Raw genomic sequence first — 25,560 nt, 5'->3', positions numbered from 1 at the left:
AGAAACCAAAATTGTTGGTAGGCTATTGAATTACATAGCAGAGGAGCAATCTAAAAAACGGTATCCTAAATTTCGGTAAAATAATCAAGAAAAAGAAAATTCATGTATAATAATAGAAAAAAAGGCAAAGAATAATGGTATGGGTTTATGTCTATTGGTTCAAAAAGTCCACTTTGTAGAATATATATTAAGAAAATAATTGTTCATACACACCCCAAGGAAATATTGCTGCTTATTGCAGAATTGTTTCTTTTTTTTTTCATCTAAAATCATAAGGAACTATATTTATTTATTTATTTTGAGACAAGGTCTCTCTCTGTTGCCTAAGCTGGAGTGCAGTAGAGTGATCACAGTTCACTTCAGCCTTGGCCTCATGGGCTAAAGCAATCCTCCCACACCTCAGTCTCCATAGCAGCTGAGACTGCAGGTGCCCGACACCACAGCAGTGCAATTTTTCTATTTTTTGTAGAGACAGGGTTTCACCATATTGCCCAGGCTAGTCTCAGACTTTTGAGTTCAAGCGATCTGCCCACCTTAACCTCCCCAAAGTGCTGGGAATACAGGCAGGATTCACCACACCCAGACAAGGAATCATATTAAAGCTGACCAAAATTGGCTCTCTTTCTTTTTTTTTCTAGTTCACATTTCTTTTATTTCTTCTTCATTTTCTTTTATTTTCTCTTTATCATCTGTCTTGTCTTTTACATTTGTTTTTTTTTAATTGCATTTTAGGTTTTGGGGTACGTGTGAAGAACATGCAAGATTGTTGCATAGGTACACACGTGGCAGTGTGATTTGCTGCCTTCCTCCTCTTCACCTATATCTGGCATTTCTCCCCATGCTATCTCTCCCCAACTCCTCACCCCCCACTGTCTGTCCCCTATTTCCCTCCAACAGACCCCAGTGTGTAGTGCTCCCTTCCCTGTGTCCATGTGTTCTCATTGTTCAACACCCGCCTATGAGTGAGAACATGCGGTGTTTGATCTTCTGCTCTTCTGTCAGTTTGCTGAGAATGAGGGTTTCCAGGTTCATCCATGTCCCTACAAAGGACCCAAACTCATCGTTTTTGATGGCTGCATAATATTCCATGGTGTATATGTGCCATATTTTCCCTATCCAGTCTATCATCAATGGGCATTTGGGTTGGTTCCAGGTCTTTGCTATTGTAAACTGTGCTGCAATGAACATTCCTGTGCATGTGTCCTTATAGTAGAATGATTTATAATCCTTTGGATATATACCCAGTAATGGGATTGCTGGGTCAAATGGAATTTCTATTTCTAGGTCCTTGAGGAATCGCCACACTGTCTTCCACAATGGTTGAACTAATTTACACTCCCACCAACAGTGTAAAATTGTTCCTATTTCTCCACATCCTCTCCAGCATCTGTTGTCTCCAGATTTTTTAATGATCGCCATTCTAACTGGCGTGAGATGGTATCTCAATGTAGTTTTGATTTGCATTTCTCTGATGACCAGTGATGATGAGCATTTTTTCATATGCTTGTTGGCCTCATGTATGTCTTCTTTTGTAAAGTATCTGTTCGTATCCTTTGCCCACTTTTGAATGGGCTTGTTTGTTTTTTTCTTGTAAATCTGTTTTAGTTCTTTGTAAATTCTGGATATCAGCCCTTTGTCAGATGGGTAAACTGCAAAAATTTTTTCCCATTCTGTTGGTTGCCAATTCACTCTAATGACTGTTTCTTTTGCCGTGCAGAAGCTGTGGAGTTTGATTAGGTCCCATTTGTCTATTTTGGCTTTTGTTGCCATTGCTTTTGGTGTTTTGGTCATGAAGTCCTTGCCTACACCTATGTCCTGAATGGTTTTGCCTAGATTTTCTTCTAGGGTTTTTATGGTGTTAGGTCTATGTTTAAGTCTTTAATCCATCTGGAGTTAATTTTAGGGTAAGGTGTCAGGAAGGGGTCCAGTTTCTGCTTTCTGTACATGGCTAGCCAGTTTTCCCAGCACCATTTATTAAACAGGGAATCCTTTCCTGATTGCTTGTTTATGTCAGGTTTGTCAAAGATCGGATGGCTGTAGATATGTTGTGTTACCTTTGAGACCTCTGTTCTTTTCCATTGGTCTATATCTCTGTTTTGGTAACAGTATCGTGCTGTTTTGATTACTGTAGCCTTGTAGTATACTTTGAAGTCTGGTAGTGTGCTGCCTCCCTGTTTGTTCTTTTTGCTTAGAATTGACTTGGCTATGTGGGCTCTCTTTTGGTTCCATATGAAGTTTAGGTGTTTTTTTCCAGTTCTGTGAAGAAGATCATTGGTAGCTTTATGGGGATAGCATTGAATCTGTAAATTACTTTGGGCAGTATGGCCATTTTCGTGATATTGATTCTTCCTAACCAGGAACATGGAATATTTCTCCATCTGTTTGTGTCCTCTCTTATTTTGTTGAGCAGTGGCTTGTAGTTCTCCTTGAAGATGTCCTTTACGTTCCTTGTTAGTTGTATTCCTAGGTATTTTTTTCTCTTTGTAGCAATTGTAAATGGCAGTTTGTTCTTGATTTGGCTCTCTTTATGTCTGTTATTGGTGTATAGGAATGCTTGTGATTTTTGCAGATTGATTTTGTATCCTGAGACTTTGCTGAAGTTGCTTATCAGTTTCAGGAGATTTTGGGCTGAGATGATGGGGTCTTCTAGATATACAATCATGTCGTTGCAGAATTGTTTCTAATTGCAAAAATTCGAAGCAATTTAAATATCCAACAACAGAAGATTGGTAAAATACATTATAAACTAAAATATTAAAAAGTACATTATAAATAAAATGGAATATTATCCAGCCATTAATGATGAAATTATAGATGGATAAATACTGACATGAACAGATATTTATGATGCATTATGAATTAGGAAAAGCAGATTACAAACAGTATACATAGTATGATGCTATGTGTGTGTGCATGCACTTAAGTATGTGTAAGTAGATAAATTGTTACAAACTTTCTGAATCACAATTTGCAGTAGGAGACAAGACCCTAAAGAATGTTTATATATCTTGAAAAATGACTGCATGGTTGCTCTAAAAATGTTATTGGTGTACCTCTATTTGGCAAGATTATTGTTGATTGAAATATTTTTAAATTTATTTATATTTCTTGATTTTTCTTCAGTGAACATTTGTTACTTAGATAATTGAAAATTAAAATAACTTAAAAAATACATTTGAGAAGGACACATACACATGTATCTATCTTATCTTGTTATGAAAAAAAAAGCTTTCTAAATCTAAAAGCAGGCTAGCCATGGTGTGCTGGAGCTTGCTTGTACATATTTGTAAAATCTGATTCTAAAATATTCAGGGGCCAGGCATGGTGGCTCACACTTGTAATCCCAGCACTTTGGGAGGCTGAGGCAGGTGGATCACTTGAGGTCAGGAGTTTGCAACTAGCCTGACCAACATGGTGAAACCCCATCTCTACCAAAAATACAAAATTAGCCAGGTGTGATGGTGCATGCCTGTAATCCCAGACACTTGGGAGGTTGGGGCAGGAGAATCACTTGAACCCAGGAGGTGGAGGTTGTAGTGAACTGAGATCATGACATTGCACTCCAGCCTGGGCAACAAGAGTGAAACTCCTTCTCAAAAAATAAAATAAATAAATACGGACATAAAAATAAAATATTCAAAAATTTTGCAAGAGAATTAGTTGGTAGCTAGCCCTCAGCTATAGTGGGAATATTGACACTGCAGATATCAGCAAATGCTACAGATCAGACTTTTCTTTTGAACTTGCTTTACCAGCACACAGCTGAATGACAGTAATAGCAAAGAAAAGGGGAACTTATTTGCTTTTTTTTTTTTTGAGACGGAGTCTCACTCTGTCACCCAGGCTGGAGAGCAATGGCACAATCTTGGCTCACTGCAACATCCGCCTCCCAGGTTCAAGTGATTCTCCTGCCTCGGCATCCTGAGTAGCTGGGATTACAGGTGTGTGCCACTGTGCCCAGCTAATTTTTGTATTTTTAGTAGAGACGGGGTTTCAACATCTTGGCCAGGCTGATCTCAAACTCCTGAACTTGTGATCCACCCACCTCAGCCTCCCAAAGTGCTGGGATTACAGCCATGAGCCACCGTGCCCGGCTGAACTTATTTGTTTATATAAACATGAATGTGTTTATCGGTTCAAAGAATCTCAAAATTCAAAGGTAAATGATAGGGGAAGATGTTTTCAAAACGTCTGACAGAAAGTCAATGTCAGTAACATAAAAGAGAATATACAGTTTGATATGGTTTGGATCTGTGTCCTCACCAAATCTCATGTCAAATTGCAATCCTCTGTGTTGGAGGTGCGGCCTGGTTGGAGGTGATTAGATCATGGGGGCGGAGTTCTCATGAATGAATTGGCACCATTTCCTCATGCTGTTCTTGTGATACTGAGTGAGTGAGTTATTGTAATATCTGGTTGTTTAAAAGTATGTAACACCTCCCCGCTCTCTCTCTCTTGCTCCTGTTTCTGCTATGGAAGACACTCTGCTCCCCATTTGCCTTCCACCATGATTGAAAGCTTTTCAAGGCCTCCCCAGAAACAGAAGCCACTATACTTCCTGTACAGTCTGTGGAACTGTGAGCCAGTTATGTTGGGATTCACTTGGGATGGGTGGCAAATATCAGGGAAATATAGGAAAAGTTAGAAGATTATAATCTCAAACCTTTTGGAAGGCCAAAAGGTTTTAATGGAACGGGCTGAAGGCAGCCAGTTCATTATGTTAGAATTTTAAGTTATAGGGTTAAAGATTAGGATAATAAAAGCTTCCCTAGTTAAGTCTGTTTACCCCACATTCCTTTGTTCCTACTCTGATTTGTTTGTTCATGTAAACTTTGTGCTGGATGGTCCTCTCAAGGGGAGGTCAAAGGGAAATTACCTGTTAATGGTGTTTAATCTGGGCCCTGGAACCAAAAGCTTTTATCATTTGCAAAACCACTCTTTTAACTATGTTAATTATCCACAAGCGTGTTGACTTAGAACAACTGTTATTAAATCTATGCTGAATAAATGTGAGGAGGTACAGGGAGTTGTGGTTGGTTAGCTGCAATCGCCTTCTGAAAGCAGCTGACAACCATCCCTAGCCCACTCAGATTCACTGTATTCTGGTGTGTGTGAGTGCATTCATTCCTCTGGTCATTAAGTCAGGGTCTGTAGGACAGACCTCGGCAGGTGGTGATCAGTGTTTCAGGTGGTCACCCCAACGTAATCAAGGTCTCAGATGGTGATCCCAACGTGACTGAGGTCTCACAATTAAATTCCTTTTCTATAAATTAGCTAGTCTCAGGTGTTTCTTTATAGCATTGCAAGAATGGACTAATAAAGAAAATTGGCATCAAGGCGGAGTTGTGGGGGGAGGGAGCATTGCTATTAAAAGGCCTGAAATGTGGAATCAGCTTTGGAATTGGATAACAGGCAGAGGTTGGAAGAGTGTGGAGAGCTCAGAAAAAGACAGGAAGATGAGGGTAAATTTGGAAATTCCAGGAGACTTGTTAAATTGTTTTGACCAAAATGCTGATAGTGATATGGACAATGAAGTCCAGGCTGAAGAGGTCTCAGATACAAATCAGGAACTTACTGGGAACTTGTGCAAAGGTCACTTTTGTTAAGCATTAGCAAAGAACTTGGAAACATCATGTCCCTACCCTAGGGATCTGTGGAACTTTGAACTTGAGAGAGCTCATTTAGGGTATCTGGCAGAATACATTTCTAAGAAGTAACATGTTCAAAATGTGGTGTGGCAGCTGGGTTTCAGACTAGCATGGGGCCTGTAGCCCCATTCTTTTGGCTGATTTCTCCCTTTTGGAGCAGTAGTATTTCCTGAATGCCTGTACCTTCACTGTTTGAGAGTAAATTAAAAAAGTAAATAACTTGCTTATGGTTTTACAGACTCATAAGTGGAAGGGACTTGCTTTGTCTCAGACAAGACTTTGGACTTCTTTTGAATTAATGCTGGAATGAGATAAGACTTTGGGGGACTGCTGAGAAAGGATGATTGTATTTTGCAATATGAGAGGACATGAAATTTGGAGGGTCAGGGGGTGGAATGATATGATTTGGATCTGTGTCCCCACTAAATTTCACGTCCAATTATAATCCTCCATGTTGGAGTTGGGGCCAGGTGGGAGGTGATTGGATGGGGTAGAGTTCTCATGAATAGGTTAGTATCATCTCCTTGGTACTGTTCTCATGCTGGTGAGTAAGTGAGTTATCATATCATGAGATCTGGTTGTTTAAAAGTGTGTAGCACCCCCAGCCCCATTCCTGCTCTGGCCATGTTCTTGCTCTCTTGTTCACTTTTCACCGTGATTATAAGTTTCCTGAGACCTCACCTGAATCAGAAGCCACTGTGTTTCCTGTACAGCCTGCAGAACTGTGAACCAATTAAACTTCATTCCTTTATAAATTACCTCATCTCAGGTTTTTTTTCAGCAGTGCAAGAATGGACTATTACACAATTAAATCATAACAAACAGAACCCTGATATAAAAATAGGTAAATGACATGAACAGGTAATTCACTAAAGAGATACATATTGCCAATAAATATGAAAAAACATCCAATGACATTTATAATGAAAGAAAATAAAAATAAAAATAAAACAATAATGAGATGTCACTCTATATCTATCAAATTGACAGATCTCTAAAATGTTATTTTTCCGGAGGATGTGTAGAATGCCTACTCTAGCACACTCTTGGGGGGCAGGTAAGTTGGAACAAACTTTATGGAGAGGATTTGGTGGTTTGTAACATAACAATGCTCATATTCTTCAATCTAGTCATTCTTTCCCAGAAATTGATCCTAAAGCAATAGTAAAAGATTCAGACCAAGATTGTGTACAAAGGTGCTTATAACATTTTGTCAAATGAAAAGGGCAAATCTCCCCTCAGACAGAGCTGAAGATGGCTGGTCATGACCTAAGATTTACTCAGGTACTGATACATCAGTGGCAATTTCAAAAATTTGGCTGGGAAATTAAGGCTGTTAAGGGAGAATTTATTAAAAAGTAAATGTCCAAGTGATGACACTTCTCATTCCCAACAAGTTTACAGGATGCAGTTTTGAAGTTTTAGGATCAGGTGGGTAAGAAAAGCTTTAGGATTGTGTAGGGGCAGTAGGGAGGAAAAGAGAAAAAAGAAAAAAGAAGATCACTGCTCTGCACATTGATGTAAGTGCTAACCTCACTGTGAGAAGCACTTCACAAATTATAACATTGTGCTCATAGCATTTGTTTCCTTCCTTATTGATTAAGAAGCCACACTCTCTACTCCTTCATGATAAAAATACACAAGAAGCTAGGAATAAAAGAGGACTTTCTCAACTGATAAAAAGCATCTATGGAAAAACTCACAGCGTTATACTTAATGGTAAAACATGTACTTAAAGCTTTCCCCCTAACATCAGAAACAAGATAAGGATATCTGCTTTCATTACTTGTTTTTGAGACAAGATCTTATTCTGCTACTCAGGCTAGAGAGTAGTGGAGTGATTACAGATCACTGAAGCCTTGACCTCCAGGCTCAAGCAATCCCCTGACCTCAGCCTCCTGAGTAGCTGGGAGTTTAGGCACACATCACTATACCTGGCTAATTTTAGTATTTTTTTTATAGAGACAGAGTCTCCCTATGTTGCATATGCTGATCTTGAACTCCTGGCCTCAAGTGATCCTCCAGCCTCAGCCTCCCGAAGTGCTGGGATTACAGGTGTGACCCACTGTGCCTGGCCCTGCTCTCACCACTTCTATTCAACATTGTACTGGAGGTACTAGCCAGGGCAATTAGGAGTTAAGAATTCATATCAGAAAGGAAAGAAGTAAAACTGCCTCTATTTGCAGATGACATTATTTTCTTTATAGAAAATACTTAGAAATCTACTTGTCTTAGTCAATTTGGGCTCTTATAAAAAAGCGCTAGAAACTGGGTAGCTTATAAACAACATAAATTTATTTCTCATAGTTCTGGAGCATCGAGGTCTGAGATCAGAGTGTCAGCATGGTTGGCTTCTGGTGAGGGCCCTTTTCTGGGTTGTAGATTGCTATTTTTTTTGTATCCTCACATAGCAGAAAAAGGACTAAAGAGCACTTTGCAGTCTTTTTTATAAGGGCACCAGTCCCATTCATGAGGGCTCCATTCTTAAGACTTGATTACCTCCCAAATGTACCACTTCCTGATATTATCACATTGAGGGTTAGGATTTCAACATATAAATTTTGGGGGAGCACACACATTTAGTCTATAACACCACTAAAAAACCATTATAATTAATAAACAAGTTCAGCAAGGTGGCAAGATACACATCACTACATAAAAATCAATGATATTTCTATGCAGCAGCAATGAACAAACTGAAAATTTGAAGAACAATGCATCAAAATATACTTAGAAATACATTGAACAAAGGAAACATAAAACATATGCTCTGAAACCATAAAAGACCATTGAAAAAAATTAAAGGCCAAAGTCTATAAAAGATATCCTATGCCCATGAATCAGAAGACTTTTTTTTTTTTTTTTGAGACAGAGTCTCCCTCTGTTGCCCAGGCTGGAGTGCAATCGTGTGAGCTCTGCTCACTGCAATCACTGCCTCCCAGGTTCAAGTGATTCTCCTGCCTCCACCTCCCAAGTTAGCAAGGATGTAAAGAAATTAAAACTCTTAAATTTTGCTGATGAGAATGTAAAATAATGTCAAGACAAAAGTGGCTCCATCTTGGGTGCTAATCCACCATGTTGACTTCTGATTAGCTTCAGTCCCATGAATGCCTCCTGATTTCTACTTTATTTACTATCCTTAGTGTTCTCATTATAGATCCTGACTTTAGTTCAACAACCTTGACCTTATCACACATATAGGCCATCCATGGATGGGGGTTTGGGAGGTGGTTTTGGGATGAACTGTTCCATCTCAGATCATCAGGCAGTAGTTAGATTCTCATAAGGAGGACACAGCCCAGATCTCTGGCATGTGCAGTTCACAATAGGGTTTGCACTCCTATGAGAATCTAATGCTGTGGCTGATCTGTCAGCAGGCAGAGCTCAGGTGGTCATGCTTGCTTGCTGCTCACCTCCACTTGTGCAGCCTGGTTCCTAACAGATCACTGACTGGTACCAGTTCACAGCCCAGGAGTTGGGGACCCTTGATATAGAGCTCCCTTTCCAGATAGTATGTAAGCCCTGTAGTGGTTTAGAGATTTACCAGCCTTGTTGCTGCCCAAGAACACATTTCTGTAAGTTCCCTTAATAAATTACCCTTTACCAACAAACTGGAATTGTCTTTCTCATTCTTCAGTTTTTTTGGCTCCTTCAGCACTTGGGGCTGCTTTGCATACATGACCTGTAGGAGATTAGTCAAGGTGATGGAAAAAATTATAGGAAAGATGCAAACCTTCTTGGAAGGCCAGGAGGTTTTCCAAAAGCTTTGGGAAATAGTGAGCTGAAGGCAACTGATTTTACCCTGGGGCAAAAGGCAGCCAACAAGGGAATATAGAGGAGTTTATCTAAATGTCTTGTTTACTCATGTTGTCCTAAAACTGACCTTTGATCATTCATGTGTAGGATTTCTGTCTTCTCAGGGGGTTGACAATGTTTATTACCCATAAATCGTGTTTGCTTTAGGCCTTTGTCATTGAATCTGTACTAAATAAATGTGAGCATTGCCAGCTTATCAAGGTTGCTGCTGACTCTTGAAGGGTGTCCTAGCCGTGCTGACAGGCAAGCCCGTGTCTGCATACTCCGTTCATCTGTTGTTCAGCAAGAGTCTTCAGGACAGAGTTGGCAGCTGGTTCCCCCATGTGAGGAATGCTGCAACAGATTGTGACAGAGCCCTCAAAGATGAAGCTGAAGAGAGTATGCAGTCAGTAAGTTAGTAAGTCTTTGGTGCCCACTCCGAATTTCCAAGTTTGAGGGAATTGTTCAAGCTAGGGTTTCATCATGGGAAAACAGTTATCAGCACAACAGAAACAGTATATAAAAGTATTGAAACAGCTGCTTAAAGCTAGCAGAGCCTCAGTTTCACAGACTCAATTAAAGGACCTAATGCAAACTGTTGTCTCCCATAACCCATGGCTCCCAGAAGAAGCCATGCTAGATGTAGAGCTCTGGGAATGAGTGGGGAGAAATCTTAAATGCAATTATGCACAAGGCAACGGGTCCCAGTAACATCTCTAACACCATGGGCCTTAGTCATGGCTGCTTCCGTCCCGCTCTACATAGAAGAGCCCAAAAAGGGAAAGGAAGAGGAACCATCACCTCCCTTACCACCTTGTCTTCCTCCCACAGCCCCACCATTACTGAGTAAAAGTTCCACAGAGGAAACGGAGGTTTCCCCTAAGCCCTCTCCCACAACAAATTGGAAAAACAGCAAGGGAGACACTACATCTATGGGACGCTGTCTTAGGCAAAAGGCATTAGAAGGGGAGCTCTTGACCTGCCCAGTAACGCAAGATCAACAAGGCAATCAAGTATATGAACACATTTCTTTTGATGCTAATAAAGAGTTAAGAAAAAGCATTAGAGAAAATGAAGCTGTTAGCCCATTTACGAAAGGACTAATTGAAGCCATAGCAGACAACTTCCATATGAGCCCCTGGGACTGGTCAGTGCTAGCTAAAACAACTCTAGACGCCAGTCAGTACCTCCTCTGGAGGGCAGAATTTGATGAATTATGTGAACAGCACACCCCTTTCTGATAATGATCGCTGTTATTCCTCTCCTACTCCTGACGTAGCTCTCTCAAAATCCTATTTGGGTAGAACAGTGACCTTTAAAGGAAGAGAAATTACTAACATGAATTAGTTGAGGAGCAATTAAAAGCTGGCCATATAGAACCATCTAACAGCCTTTGGAATTTGCCCATTTTCATTGTTCCCAAAAAGTGTGGCAAATGGAGACTTTTGCATGACTTACAGGCTACTAGTGCTAATCTGCAACCTATGGAGCCCCTTCAACAGGGGCTCCCTTCCCCTGTGGCAATTCCTCAAAATTGGCCTATAGTCATTATTGACTGAAAAGACTGCTTTTATACCCCTTGCAGAACAGGACAGATAAAAATCTGCATTTACAATACCAGCTATCAATAATGAAAGGCCAGCTCGATGATTACATTAGAAAGTGCTTCCTCAAGGAATGCTGAACTGTCCTACCAGGTGTCAGTATCATGTAAATCAGGCTTTGCTCCCCAGTAGAAAAGAATTTCCTAACTGCAAGATCATTCATTTTATGGATGATATTTTATTAGCAGCCCCAATGGAGCCAGTACTTTTAAGTTTAGATGACTCTGTCCAAAGGAATACACAGTTAAGAGGTTTAATCATAGCACCTGAAAAAGTACAAATGTCCTCTCCTTGCAAATATCTTGGATACATACTAACTTCCTGGTCAGTAAGACCCCAGAGGATTAAATTAAATTCTAGCAACTTACATACTTTAAATTATTATCAAAAATTACTGGGTGGGCCAGGCATGGTGGCTCACGCCTGTAATCCCAGGACTTTGGGAGGCCGAGGTGGGCGGATCACAAGGTCAAGAGATCGAGACCATTCTGGCCAACATCGTGAAACCCTGTCTCTACTAAAAATATAACAAAATTAGCTGGGCATGGTGGCACGTGCCTCTGGTCCCAGCTACTCAGGAGGCTGACGTGGAAGAATCGCTTGAACCCAGGAGGCGGAGGTTGCAGTGAGCCGAGATTGCGCCACTGCACTCCAGCCTGGCAACAGAGCAAGACTCTGTCTCAAAAAAAAAAAAAAAAAAAAAAAAAATTAGCTGGGTGTCGTTTCAGGATCCTGTAATCCCAGCTACTTGGGAGGCTGACGCAGGAGAATTGCTTGAACCTGGGAGGCAGAGGTTGTGGTGAGCCGAGATTGTGCTACTGCACTCCAGCCTGGGCAACAAGAGTGAAACTCTTAAAAAAAAAAAAATTACTGGGTGATATTAACTGGCTTCACCCCATCTCGGGCATAACCACTGATAAGTTGCAAAACCTGTTTTCTATCCTAAAGGGCAATACAGCCCTAGATTCTGCCAGGTATTTAACCCCTGCAGCACAAAAGGAAATTCAGGAAATAGAACAAGCTATTTCTCAGAGGCAACTAGATCACATAGACCCAAAATATTCAGTTCAATTGTTTGTTTTTCCTACCAAACATTCCCCAACAGGATTACTAGGACAGATGACCCCAGGGCTACGCTTCCTAGAATGGGTCTTTTGCTCACATGCTGGAACTAAAACACTATCTCCCTATATCCAGCTAGTTAGTAAAGTCATCTCTATCGGCCACAGATGATGCAATCTGTTGCTAGGTTATGACCCTGATGTCATAAGAATTCCTCTGAGTAAAAAGCAATTCAAAGCAGCATTGCCTCTATCCATAGATCTTTAGATAGCACTCTCTGATTATGCAGGCCATATAGAGCATGCCCTTCCTGCTGACAAACAACTTCAGTTCGTATCTCCTGTAGTTATGCCTACAAAAGTAGTTCACTCCCCCATACCTAACACTTTAATGCCTTTTAGTAACTCTGCTTACTCTATTTATTTATTGCAGTACCTTAAAACAGCCCTCATTAGGTCCTCTCTCAAGCCCACCCCACCCTTAAAAATATGCTCAGAAAACAAAAGAAGGGGAATACGAGTAAAGACCCTGCAATCCTACTAGCACAAGCCTTATTTATCTTAAATTTCTTAAATTTAAATAACAAATTTCAATCAGCTATAGAAAATCATTTTGCTAACAAGACATAAAACCTGCAGTTTTATGCGAAGATGTGAATAGTAATGTATGGTGTGGTCCAAATGATGTGCTAACATGGGGAAGAGGATATGATTGTGCTCACACCCCCTCAGACCCTTTTTAGATTCCAGCATGACACATCAAACCATACCATGGCATGGCTAGGACCCAACCTGGTACCAGAAATGAAGGAAATGACCCTGCAGGACCCACAGCCCCAGACAATGTGGCTCCGTTGGATGACACAAGCCCCAAACATCACCTGGGGGTTGCTGAAGAAGACGACTCAGGAGACTGAGCAAATCCTGCTCCAAACACAAACACCATTCACTCCAGATGATTTGTCCCTTTTTTATTCTCTCACTTTGCCTGCTACCTGTACCTGCTACGCTCTAGAAAACCCATCTTCTAAATCTGCCTTTTTTCTGTTATTTAGGCAGACAATCCCTTCCCAGCCTCTAATAAATTCCACTGCTTGGCTAGAAAGGATTAACATCCCCCAGTGGGGTCATTTCATCAATGGCAAGTAACACTACAGGTCACTCCTTGATTGGAAAAAAATGTTACCAATCATACTCATGTTTGTTTCATGTTATTTACTAATTCTAGGATGCCAAGCCGGAACACTACTTATAACCACTGTGCCTGACAAACCTGTTGCTGCACACATCTGTGCTCTTCAATCAACAATACCTGATGCAAAAAACAGAAAAGGGGGAGATGTAGGGGATTGGTTAGGGTGGTGGGAAAAATTATAAGAAAGACACAAACGTTCTTGGAAGGCCAGGAGGTTTGCAAAAGCTTCAGGAAAGAATGAGCTGAAGGCAGCTGTTCTTATCCTGGGGCAAAAGACAGTTAACAAGGGAATGTAGGTGAGTTTTTCTAAATAGCTTGTTTACTTATGTTGTCCTAAAACCAACCTTTGATCATTCACAGGCAAGACTGCTTTCTATTTAGTGGGTTGACAATGTCTATTACCCACAAACTGTGCTCGCTCTAGGCCTGTGTCATTAAATTGTACTAAATAAATGCGAGCATCGCTGGCTTATTGAGGCTGCCGCTCACTCTGGCAGGGGTTCCCTAGCTGCACTGACAGGCGAGCTTGTGTCTGTGTACTCTGATTGTCTGTCACTCGGCCAGAGTCTGTGGGACAGACGCGGCAATGACCCTTTCATGGAACAGTTAGTTGCCTGGCCAGCCAGGAGGAGCCAGGAAATCAATGTATGGGTGAGAAGAAGGAAGTATCCTCAGGGGAGATGCCAGGGGCTCTTCTCATCTATGTAGGGTGACATTGCCTGTTTGCTAGATGCCTATGGACTGCCAGGTGAGTACTGGGGTGCCCTGAAAATGTCAGAGGGTCTCAAAGGCTTGTTAGTACAAAGCTCTATGACCCACTGTGGTAAGAAGGGTCACTGAGTGGTGACAACCTGAGCTTGCCACTGTTACGGGCTGTGTGAGTGGCCACAGACCACAGGTAGTGGTTGAGGTGATGTTATAAAAGCTAGAGGAAGAGTGACAGGAAAGCATATGAGAACCTCCACATTTGTGTTGGCATCCAGCTTGGTGGATGAGCTTGATGAGATGGAAACTCTAAGAATAAGAGCTTAAGGACTAAGGGAAACCCTTATAAAGGTTTATAAGTGGCAGTAGCCTGCCACTTTATCTGGCTGATAGGGAGGAAGTTGTGCTGGCTGAAAGTGTGAGCTGTCCTTGCCAAACTGGACTGGGATACTAATCTTTGGCAACCAACTAGTGAGTCAGATAAAGATGTAGAGGTTATTTTGGTGGACAAGGATAACTCTTCTTCCCTTTTGAGAGCAAGACCACTCATGCAGAAGAATGCAAAAACCCAACACATGCAGCCAGGCAATCGCTGACAGCCTTCCCAGGCAACCTTAACTGTCCATGAGTACACCTTGGCAAAATTAGTGGGCATAGCAAACACTTTTAAATAGCTGCAAAGAGAAAGCCTAGCCTCATGGATGATGCAGCTGTGGGACACTTGTGGGGACAGTATTTCCTTAGCGGGGAGTGAAGCTGGAAAAATGAGTAACATTACCCACCCATCCTGCTTGGAGACAGTATTTGCACAACATAGAACAGTTGAGGACAGTCGTAGTCTTAAGGACTGGATTATCCTGGCTATGAAAGAGGCCTGGCCAAATGAAGGAGATTTCGCAGCTCAGACCCTGGCATGGTGCTCTCTGGAGGAAACAGAGAGCAATTTAAGGGAGTTGATGAGCCTGCGTCAGGTAATTTATACCCAACAGTTTGCAAAACTTGATAAAGCTATGTTTACCTCGGGCATGAAAATTAAGCTGCTGCCAGCTGGCCTGCGGGAGTGGAATGGTCCTCTCATGTCCCTGCGGATCCCCCTTTGTGATAAGAGATGTATACGATGTGGGAGAAGCTACAGGTGATTTTGGAAAAACTGGAAAGGTTAGAGATAAAGTCTGACTGGTTACTAAAGGAAAAGGGGAAAAGGGAGAAGGCAATTCTGCCGAACGAAAAAAGGGAAGCCTAAAAGGACTTTAAGTTAGAATGACCGGGAAACGAACTGTGGTATGATCTGATCTCAGCTGGAGTAGGCAAAGAAAAAATAGATCAGCAACCCAGGGCCAGATGAGTGGGCCTTTGAAAGACCTGAATTCTGATCAACAGCTTAGACCCTTCCTACTGTCCTACCAGAAGAAGGAGAAGAAAAAGGCCTCTGTAAAAGAACTCCAGTCTCTGTGTTCCAGGGTGGACTTTTCCCCAGCCTAGTGACTAGGGGTGGGGCCGAGGTTGCCTCCATGCAATTGCAATGGGGGTGGCCAAGCCCCCGTGTGGATGGAGCTCACAATCTGTAGGAGTCCAGAAACAAGCAGAGGACCTTAGCTTTAGTGGACACGGTTGCAGAAAATGCACCTTAATTTTGAAGACTTAGAATGAAAACAAATGAAATATCTCGTTAATAATTTTTATATTCATTGCAAGTGAAATAATAGTTTGAATATACTAGATTAAATAAAATATTAAAAAAAATTTTAAAACGAAGCTGTATTCTCCGAGAATGGCAGTTTTCCCTGGGAGATGCAGCTGTGTCGATGCGTGGGTGTACGTGATTACAAGTGTGTGTTTGTTCAATGGTGACCTGCTGGACAACAGGGGGAAAAAGAGGTAGGTGGATGCCTCTGAATTATATATTTTATTTTATTTATTTATTTTTTGAGATGGAGTCTTGCTCTGTCACCCAGGCTGGAGTGCAGTGGCATGATCTTGGCTCATTGCAACCTCCACCTCTTGGGTTCAAGCGATTCTCCTGCCTCAGCCTCCTGAGTAGCTGGGATTACAGGCGCCCGCCACGACACCTGGCTAATTTTTGTGTTTTTTAGTAGAGATGGGGTTTCACCATGTTGGCCAGGCTGGTCTCGAACTCCTGATCTCAGGTGTTCCACCCGCCTCAGCCTCCCAAAGTGCTGGGATTATAGGCATGAACCACTGTGCCTGGGCCTGAATTATACACTTTAAACGGGTGAAATTTTTTATGGTTTGTGAATTATATCTCAATAAAGCTTTGTTAAAAAAAAAAAACATGACTAACTACAGATCACATCTCACTGACAGCATATTTTTACTGCCTTGAATCCAAAAAGAAATGCCCAGGTACGGGCTAGTGGGGGCAGAGACACACATACCTGTAATCATGTACACAGCTGCGAGTGGTGGGGATGAGTCAGTGGGGAAATTTCGACAGAGTTCAGAGTGATGAGGCAGTTCCCTTACTGCCCTGCCGACTTCTCTCCCCTGGGCGTTGCTCCCTCAGTCTGGATTCACAAAGCCAATGCCTTTGGGAGCCAGGAACTAAATTCTTAGTCAAAGACACCTCCCTCCTGTCCAGTTATGGGTCTCAGGGAGGAAATGGCAGGTAGGGGGTTTCATTCTTTCAGTTTCAGAAAATATTTTCGGACATAACACATTTCCCCTATTAAACAAATTCTGGGGTAAGGGGAAACAGAGAGAGACAATAAGGACATTCCACGTCGAAAAGGATCTCAGCGTTCTCAGTTTAGGGAAGTTGGCCTTGCTGGCTGTGTGGTAGAAAAGCTGATGATGGGTGAGGATTTTGGAGGGTGGGAATGGAGGCAGTTTTGTCATCCCCACATCCGGTTTGTGACTGGACACCATACGGGCTGAGATCAAGTTCAGAGGCAGTCAGCTGGAATCCCTTAGCTCTATTTGCCCTTTTTTGTTTTGTTATTTTGTTGTTGTTATTATTGGAAAAGATAAGGGCAGAGCTATCTGAATGCTTCCTTGAATGCTGACAACGAACTCCATGATTTTTATAAACCCCATGTGAAAAACGTGCTAAGAATCTCTTTTCTTCTTAGCATGTTTTTAAAGCTTAGAGTTTATAAAAATATGGTTTGAAGAAAGTTTGAAAAGATCAGTGGAAAAAAATTCAGCACCAAATTTTCTCTGAAAATCAACTTGTCAAAAAAGACATGACTAACATCCATCCTGTAACCAGCGCATGAATGATCTTCCCTCCTTACGAATGTACTTCAGCAAAACTTTAATCTTGACCCCCCACTTTCCACTTTTAATAGTGGATGGATGAAAAGGCAAGAAGAAAAACAAAGCCAAAACACACCCAGATGTACACTTCCGCCAGCATGGCCCCCGAGGCATTTTGAATTCAGCCACTTATGATCTGTGGATTATTAACTCTACCTCATTTACTTCATCAGCGTAAACAATAGTAAACTGACTGTAGCGAAATACAGAACCATGGAAACATGATTCTATTTTAATACAGGCCCATCAGTTAACCCACAGGCTATGCTACATACGAATAAGAGAAAATAAGTTTCTTCTTAACTATGTAATGTAATTCCAGTGGAATTCGGTAGGTGGCATAGAAGAGCTTTTTTGTTTTACTTTGTTTTCAACACTAAATGTGGTTAACAGTGAAATAAATCTCCAAGGAAGTGCTTGAGTTTCTCACAGACTGCCAAACGGAACAGACAAGCAGGTTGTCTTGGTAAGCGATGTCTTATTTTATTTTGTGAAACAAAATAATTGTATAGCTAGTTATTAAGTACAGAAATTTCAAAAGTCTGTGTAAGTCCTGGGTGTTTTTCTAAGTGGGCTATATTTCTGATATGTATGTAGTTACTGTGTAGTTTGTACTGGCATTTGTGTATCAGTTCTGAGTCCTAAATCAGGGAAAGTCCCCCTGCTGCTCCGGGAATAGCACCTTGTATGTGATTTGCTTACCAGAAATATTTTTGAGTTGGGAAATAAATATCTGGGCCACAAACGTCTTCTGGTTTTCTTCCAGAGCAGCTGCTAGTTGTTGATTTCAGTTGGCATTTCTCTTCACCCCATCCCGCCTTTTTTCTGTTTGCAATGTTAAGGAAAATGAGATATAATTCAGTTTCTCCCAGAGGCAATGCTGCTGTTCAACTCTCCTACTTTTATGGGCAGGTTTGTTTCAGTTTTTTCCTCTGGGCCTTTCCCACTAGCTAGTCCTTCTGTTTCTCAGGCCACTAACACTGTTGTGGGGAGCTAGTCAGGTAGAATTGCAGGTTTTGAAAATGTTTCCCAGGCTACACCTGATTTGGTCAAAAGACTTTAAAGTGAATGTGTTTTATATGTGTTTTTATAACAAACAAAAAGCAAAAGGTCACAAGACCACATAGGAAACGAAGCAGAACAGTTCTTGAACCGGCTCAGATTCTTTTAACCTGTGGTTAATCGCTAGCTGGTCTTGTGCAGAGAAGGCCTTTAGTAAATATTTACGGGGACTAAACTTAATCAGCCAGATAAATTGTATGGATATTATCCATTAAGACCAGCCTAAGCCTTGATTTGACATCCCCAAAGTCTCCAAACTAAGACAAATTAAATGTATTGATTCATTGTATCACGTAATGTGAGGCTAAACCTATCATAATAATGAAAATTGACAGAAACATACCTAGAGGCATTTTACACTTTCAAATTAAATCATCCTTTTCTGCTCAGCTTATTTTTTTTTTTTGGTAGTAAAATAGTATTTTGAGCAAAAAATACTTTGGCCTAGATAGCTGAGACATTAATTTTCATTGATTTAGCAAGTTTGGTATATAAAACTCAAAGATCCTAGAAAATCAGTTATTCCTGTGTATAACATTTTGATTTCTTAATTATAGAAATAATAATGGTTTCATAAACCGAGTACCTGAAATTAATGACTTAAAATGAAAGGGCAAAATGGAGATTGGGCAAATAGAAGATATTTGAGTCGATTAACGTAGCTCAGCATAAAACCGAAGCCCTGCTTTCACTAGATGCTTGCGTTAGCAGTAGTCAATCCACATGGGTCTGTAGCAACTTGATTCTTGCCCCGTTAGTGGAAAGAACTTGTCTGAGGGGCATAAGGCAGAGTGACAGACCGAGGCAAGTTGTAGAGGAAGAGTGACGGTGTCATGCCCAGGACAGGTTCCAGCCCTTACGGAGGTCTGAGGGGAGTGGGTGATGAGCAAATAGCTGAAAGAACACTCAGGGGGCCGTAGGAAGGTGAAAGGTGATTTTATTCAGCAGCCGCTTGCATCAGCACCTTACTTACACTGATTCTCTCAGTCTGTCTGCCTTGTCCCAGCTGCTTAGTCCAGCAGCTTCCACATACAGCTGTGCATCTGGCTCTCCCTTGCCTTCAGGATCAGCAGCTTAACTCTTTCTCTTTCTGGGCATGAGTGAGCCGAGCTGTATCCTGACTCCCCTCTGTCCATTCGCAAAGACAGACAGCTTTGTCTCTCTCTCTTTCTTTGGGCTCCAGCATGCCTGTACAGTGTCAGTAGGGCAATTGTACCTTTTATAGACAATAGTGGCTTACAGCCAAGTGATGAGGCTTACCTATGTTATGACTATGGTGGTGAGCTTCTTTATGTTACATCTACATGACCATGATAACGTGTAGAGTTATACGCCTGCGCTTTAAACTTGCTGAGTTACTCTGGATGTTTACCTTGGCCTATCCTTGACCAAAGCATAGCCACGTTCCTTACAGAGAGTTTATTAAAAAATTCTAGGGCCGGGCATGCTGGCTTATGCCTGTAATCCCCGCACTTTGGGAGGCTGAGGCGGGCAGATCATGAGGCCAGGAGTTCAAGATCAGCCTGACCAACATGGCAAAACCCCGTCTGTACTAAAAATACAAAAATTAGCTGGGCATGGTGGTAGGTACGTGCCTATAATCCCAGCTACTCAGGAGGCTGAGGCAAGAAAATCACTCAAATCCAGAAGGTGGAGGCTGCAGTGAGCTGAGATGATGCCATTGCCTTCCAGCCTGGATGACAGAGCAAGAGACAAAACAGAAGTTTTATATCAGGAACGAAAGGAAGTAAAGTATACTTTGAAGAGAGATCCAAGTGCCTAGTTTAACCTTTGACTTGGGGCTTATTTGTTGGCAGGCTTGTGGGGTTTTGCGTCTCTTCTCCACTGATTCTTCCCTTGGGGTGGCCTGTCTGCATGTGCAGTGGCCTGCCAGCAGTTGAGGAGGCCGCATGCACACTGTGTTTACTGAAGCTGTGCACATGCTCATTGGAGACATTTTCCCCTTCCCAGACAAGCATTCCTAGAGGAAGGTCACATGCCAGTTAAACGCCACCATTTTGCCTCTTAGTATGCATGCTCGAGCCTGCTTGCCCAACTCCTGAGAGTTTATCAGGAGGCTGCTAACCACCATCTTCAGGTGTGTTTTCTATCGATTAGGAGACTGACTTTCCCTGGTGCTGGCTGCAACCGGTGATTATTCTAGAGAGACTGTTTAACAACTACCTGACCATCAACTGATGGTCACCTGATATTCCTGGTTGGGTGGGGGGCCTTCTCCTGCCCTGCTCATGTCAGCCTAAGTACCTACTCTAACACTTGGGGACAGGCAGTTTTAGAAATTTATATCTTTTTGTGACGATGGCTGTTAAGGGAAAAAGGACAACTTTCATCTTGCATGTGGTAGGTTCTGTGAGGCAAGCACTCACACCCTTGCAGGGGGTCCTGTCTGCCCTGTCTCTATGATCACTTTTTTTTTTGCACTGTCGCCCAGGCTGGAGTGCAGTGGTGTAATATTGGCTCACTGCAACCTCTACCTCCCAGGTTCAAGTGATTCTCCTGCCTCAGCCTATTGAGTAGCTGGGATTACTGGAGTGTGTCACCACGCCCAGCTAATTTTTTGTATTTTTTTTAGTAGAGACGGGTTTCACTGTGTTGGCCAGGCTGGTCTCAAACTCCTGACCTTGTGATCCACCCATCTCGGCCTCCAAAAGTGCTGGGATTACAGGCATGAGCCACTGTGCCTGACCTCTATGATCACTTTTGCATACTGTGACTGACAATGCTGATCACTCCTTCCATGGACTCGGGTATTGGCTAGGAGTTGGAAAGAGCCCTGATCTGGATTCAGGCATAGGAATAAGCAGGGGACCTTACTTGGACCATAAGGCCAGACCACTTTTGCTTCGACCTGTAACAGATTGCTCTGTTTTGAGATATTAGGCACTGCACCAGGGTATTATTTTTATTCCTATTATTTTAGTCCATTTGGATTGCCATAACAAAGTACCATGGACTGAGTGGCTTATAAACAACAGACATTTATTTCTCACAGTTCTGGAGGTGAGAAGTCTGAGATCAGGATGGTAATGTGGTTGGGTTCTGGCGAGGGCCCTCTTCTGGTTTGCAGATGCCACCTTCTTGTATTTTCACATGTCAGAAAGACAGCCAGAGAGCTCTCTGGAGTCCTTTTTATAAGGGTACTAATCCGACTCATAAAGGCTCTGTCCTTATGACTTATTTACTTCCCAATTCTCTCCTGCTGATACCATCACATTGGGGGCTAGGATTTCAACATAAGAATTTCATGGGGCACAACCATTCAAGCTATAATATCCATTGAAGTATTACTCCTTGAGTGAGCAGCTCTTTCAGGAAGCTGGAGATGAAGAATTGGGAAATTTCTGCATCTTTCAGTCAAATACAATCAATGTCATAAAAACACCACCTTGACTTTTGACATGAACTTTCATGTCTGCATCATCTTCCTTGCTCAGGGTCTTCATGAACACTAGTAGAGTGCCAGGCCTTCTTCCGTGTTGGAAGAAATCAGGATAACAAAGGCATATCGGGCTCCTCTGCAAAAGAAATCAGGATAATAAAGGCATATCGGGCACCTCTGCAAAACAGTAAGTCCAAGGAAGGCTCCAAAACCCAGATAAGTTTGCATGTCTACATTGGGGGATTTTGAATTATTTAGGTTCTCTGTGCTCATTGAGATATGGGAGGGGATATGTGAAGAGGAATTTGGTGCTTTGCTGATGCTGATGGATTGCTTGTCTGACAGTTCTAGGGGATTTTGAATAAGTTCCTTGTGAGAACTGTGTAGCTGTGTAATCCCAGCTGAAAGGTCTCTGAAGGTGAGGCGTGCACACTCTAGAGTTCATCCTAACGCGGCTCGCACTATTCTCACATGCCACTGGAATGCTGGCCACAAAATTGTGTCTGAGCTAGAGTGGTTTGAATACTGGTACAATAGGCATAACCTAAAACGATGCCTACCACTGCGTAGAGAATACATACATATTTGATGAATGAGTAAAAAAAGTACTCTGAACAAGAGAGAGGAGGAAACATCTCCCTTTCTTGAAACCTTCCAGGGTTCGCCACCCCCCATCATTCTTGGAATAGAATCCCAACTCCTTGCAATGATCGACAAAGCCTGAGTGATCTTGGCTCTAACTCCTGTCATCTTCCCTCATTCCATGCTAACATTGACCTTCCCACTCCTTCTCAGACAAGCCAAGCTCAATTTCGTCTCAGGACCTTCATACTTGCCTTTTGCCAGAAATGTTCTTCCCCCAGATCTTCCTATAGGTTACTCATTCACTTCATTCTGATTTCTACGCTAGTGTCATCATCTCAAAAAGGCCTTCTCTAATTCATCACTCAAAATAGCCACACCAGGCCAGGCTTGGTGGCTTATGCCTTCTAATCCCAGCACTTTGGGAGGCCAAGGCAGGTGGATCACATGGTCAGGAATTCAAGTCCAGCCTGGCCAGATACTGAAACCCTATCTCTACTAAAAATACAAAAATTAGCCAGGCATGGTGGCGGGTGCCTGTAATCCCAGCTACTGGGGAGGCTGAGGCAGAGAATTGCTTGAATGCGGGAGGCAGAGGTTGCAGTGAACTGAGATTGTGCCACTGCACTCCAGCCTGGGTGACAGAATGAGACTCTGTCTCAAAAAAAAAAAGACACCTCCAAGCACTATCTCATACCTACTACAATTTACCTTGCTTTATTTTTCTCCGTAAAACCTATCACTACAGGAACTTGAGTTTGGTCATTCATCTATTTTCTGTCTCCCCACTAGGTAAAAACCTCCGTGGGAATTTGGACTTTATCTTGTTCACTGGTCTGTCTCCAGTTCCTAAAACATGGCCAGGAGTTGATCAATAAATATTGGTTGAATAAATAAATAGATGAATAAATGGATCATCTGAGACACCTTTTATCATAATCTAATTACCTTTTGAATAAGACCAAAGTTAGACCCCAACTGTGTATAGGTCATAAAGGGTAATAGAAGAGCAGTCCCAATACCAGCATTTGGGATACCTCTCGAGAAAGTCATATGGAGATGCATGTCAGAGAATGAAAGTACACCATGTGTGTTTTAGCTGGAGTTCTAAATTATTTTGGGAAATCTTGGGGCCAGAGAACTTTCCATGAACCCATCTGTATTAGTTTCCTGAGGCTGCTGTAACAAATTATCATAAACATGGTGGCTTTTCCTTTATCCATCTGGAAAGCAGAAGTCAAAACTCAAGGTGTCAGCAGGGCCGCCCTCGCTCCAGAGGCTCCTCTAGTTTGTGGTAGCTATTGCTGTCCCTTGCCTTGTAGCTGCTGCACTCGTTTCTGCCTCCACTGTCACGTGGCCTTCTCTTCTGTGTCTCGGTTGTCTCTTCTCTTGTCTCTCTGTCAAAAGTCCCTGTGCCTTTCTCTTATAAGGGCATTTGTCATTGGATTTATGGCCTGCCTGGATAATTTGGGATGACCTCCTCATGTCAAGATCCTTAACTTTATTATCTCTGCAAAGACCCCTTTCCCAAGGAAGGTAACATTCCTGGCTTCTGGGGATTAGGACATGGTTAAGATGTAAACATATCTTTTGGTGAGCCACCATTCAACCTATTACCCTAACTGTATTAAAATTAATTTCATTAGAGCTGGCCTAATTATTTACCTGTATATGTATATTTCCCTAGTTTTAGACTGTATAACCCGAAAGAATGTAGACTTCATTTTATGAGTCTCTAATAAAGAAATGTTTAATGTCAGCCATGATTAATTTCGTGTATTTTTAAAATGTATGTAATGTATCTCATCATTTTATGTATTTTTTTTCTAGAATCTGTATCTGTATCAAGATGCTCTGAAGAACAGCTTCTACCTTTAGGAATGCCTAGTGTTACAAAATGACTAGCATCTTCCATTTTGCCATTATCTTCATGTTAATACTTCAGATCAGAACACAATTATCCGAAGAAAGTGAATTTTTAGTTGATAGGTCAAATAACGGTCTCATTCACATTCCTAAAGACTTATCCCAGAAAACAACAGTCTTAAATATATCGCAAAATTATATATCTGAGCTTCGGACTTCTGACATCTTATCACTGTCGAAGCTGAGGATTTTGATAATTTCTCATAATAGAATCCAGTATCTTGATATCAGTGTTTTCAAATTCAACCAGGAATTGGAATACTTGGATTTGTCCCACAACAAGTTGGTTGAGATTTCTTGCCACCCTACTGTGAACCTCAAGCACCTGGACCTGTCATTTAATGCATTTGATGCCCTGCCTATATGCAAAGAGTTTGGCAGTATGTCTCGACTAAAATTTCTGGGGTTGAGTGCTACACATTTAGAAAAATCTAGTGTGCTGCCAGTTGCTCATTTGAATATCAGTAAGGTCTTGCTGGTCTTAGGAGAGCCTTATGGGGAAAAAGAAGACCCCGAGGCCCTTCAAGACTTTAACACTGAGAGCCTGCACATTGTTTTCCCTGCAAATAAAGAATTCCATTTTATTTTGGATGTGTCAGTCAGGACTGTAGCAAATCTAGAACTATCTAATATCAAGTGTATGCTGGAAGATAACGAATGTTCTTACTTCCTAAATATTCTGGCAAAACTTCAAACAAATCCAAAGTTATCAAGTCTTACTTTAAACAACATTGAAACAACTTGGAATTCTTTCATTAGGATCTTCCAGCTGGTTTGGCCTGCAGCCATACAGTATTTCTCAATTTCAAACGTGAAACTACAGGGTCAGTTGGACTTCAGAGATTTTAATTATTCTGGCACTTCCCTGAAGGCCTTGTCAATACACCAAGTTGTCACCGATGTGTTCAGTTTTCCACAAAGTGATATCTACAAGATCTTTGCAAATATGAACATCAAAAATTTAACAGTGTCTGGTACACACATGGTCCACATGCTTTGCCCATTCAAAATTAGCCCGTTTCTGTATTTGGATTTTTCCAATAACCTCTTAACAGACACAGTTTTTGAAAATTGTGGTCACCTTACTGAGTTGGAGACACTTATTTTACAAATGAATCAATTAAAAGAACTTTCAAAAATAGCTCATATGACTAAACAGATGAAGTCTCTGCAACAACTGGATATCAGCCAGAATTCTCTAAGCTATGATGAAAATGAAGGAGATTGCTCTTGGACTAAAAGTTTATTAAGTTTAAATATGTCTTCAAATATACTTACTGACTCTGTTTTCAGATGTTTACCTCCC

General features: G+C 41.7%; 1 protein-coding gene across 1 annotated transcript; it reads left to right on the top strand.

Annotated features, from left to right (window-relative positions):
- Positions 1-16,657: 16,657 nt before the first annotated feature.
- LOC116548817 (toll-like receptor 1) lies at positions 16,658-25,557 on the top strand (the record flags this gene model as incomplete). Its single annotated transcript, XM_032274326.1, has 4 exons — positions 16,658-17,750; positions 21,802-21,933; positions 23,121-23,864; positions 24,159-25,557. A coding segment is annotated over exon 4 (1,332 nt), but the record flags the coding sequence as incomplete, so codon positions are not given.
- Between the last annotated feature and the right edge of the window lie 3 nt (positions 25,558-25,560).

The sequence above is a fragment of the Sapajus apella genome, unplaced genomic scaffold, assembly GCF_009761245.1.
Source record: "Sapajus apella isolate SASKATOON/1434 unplaced genomic scaffold, GSC_monkey_1.0 scaffold5, whole genome shotgun sequence".
In the NCBI taxonomy this organism is placed as follows: Eukaryota; Metazoa; Chordata; class Mammalia; order Primates; family Cebidae; genus Sapajus; species Sapajus apella.
Note: the sequence above shows the minus strand (reverse complement) of the source record. Positions and strands in the feature narration are given on the sequence as shown.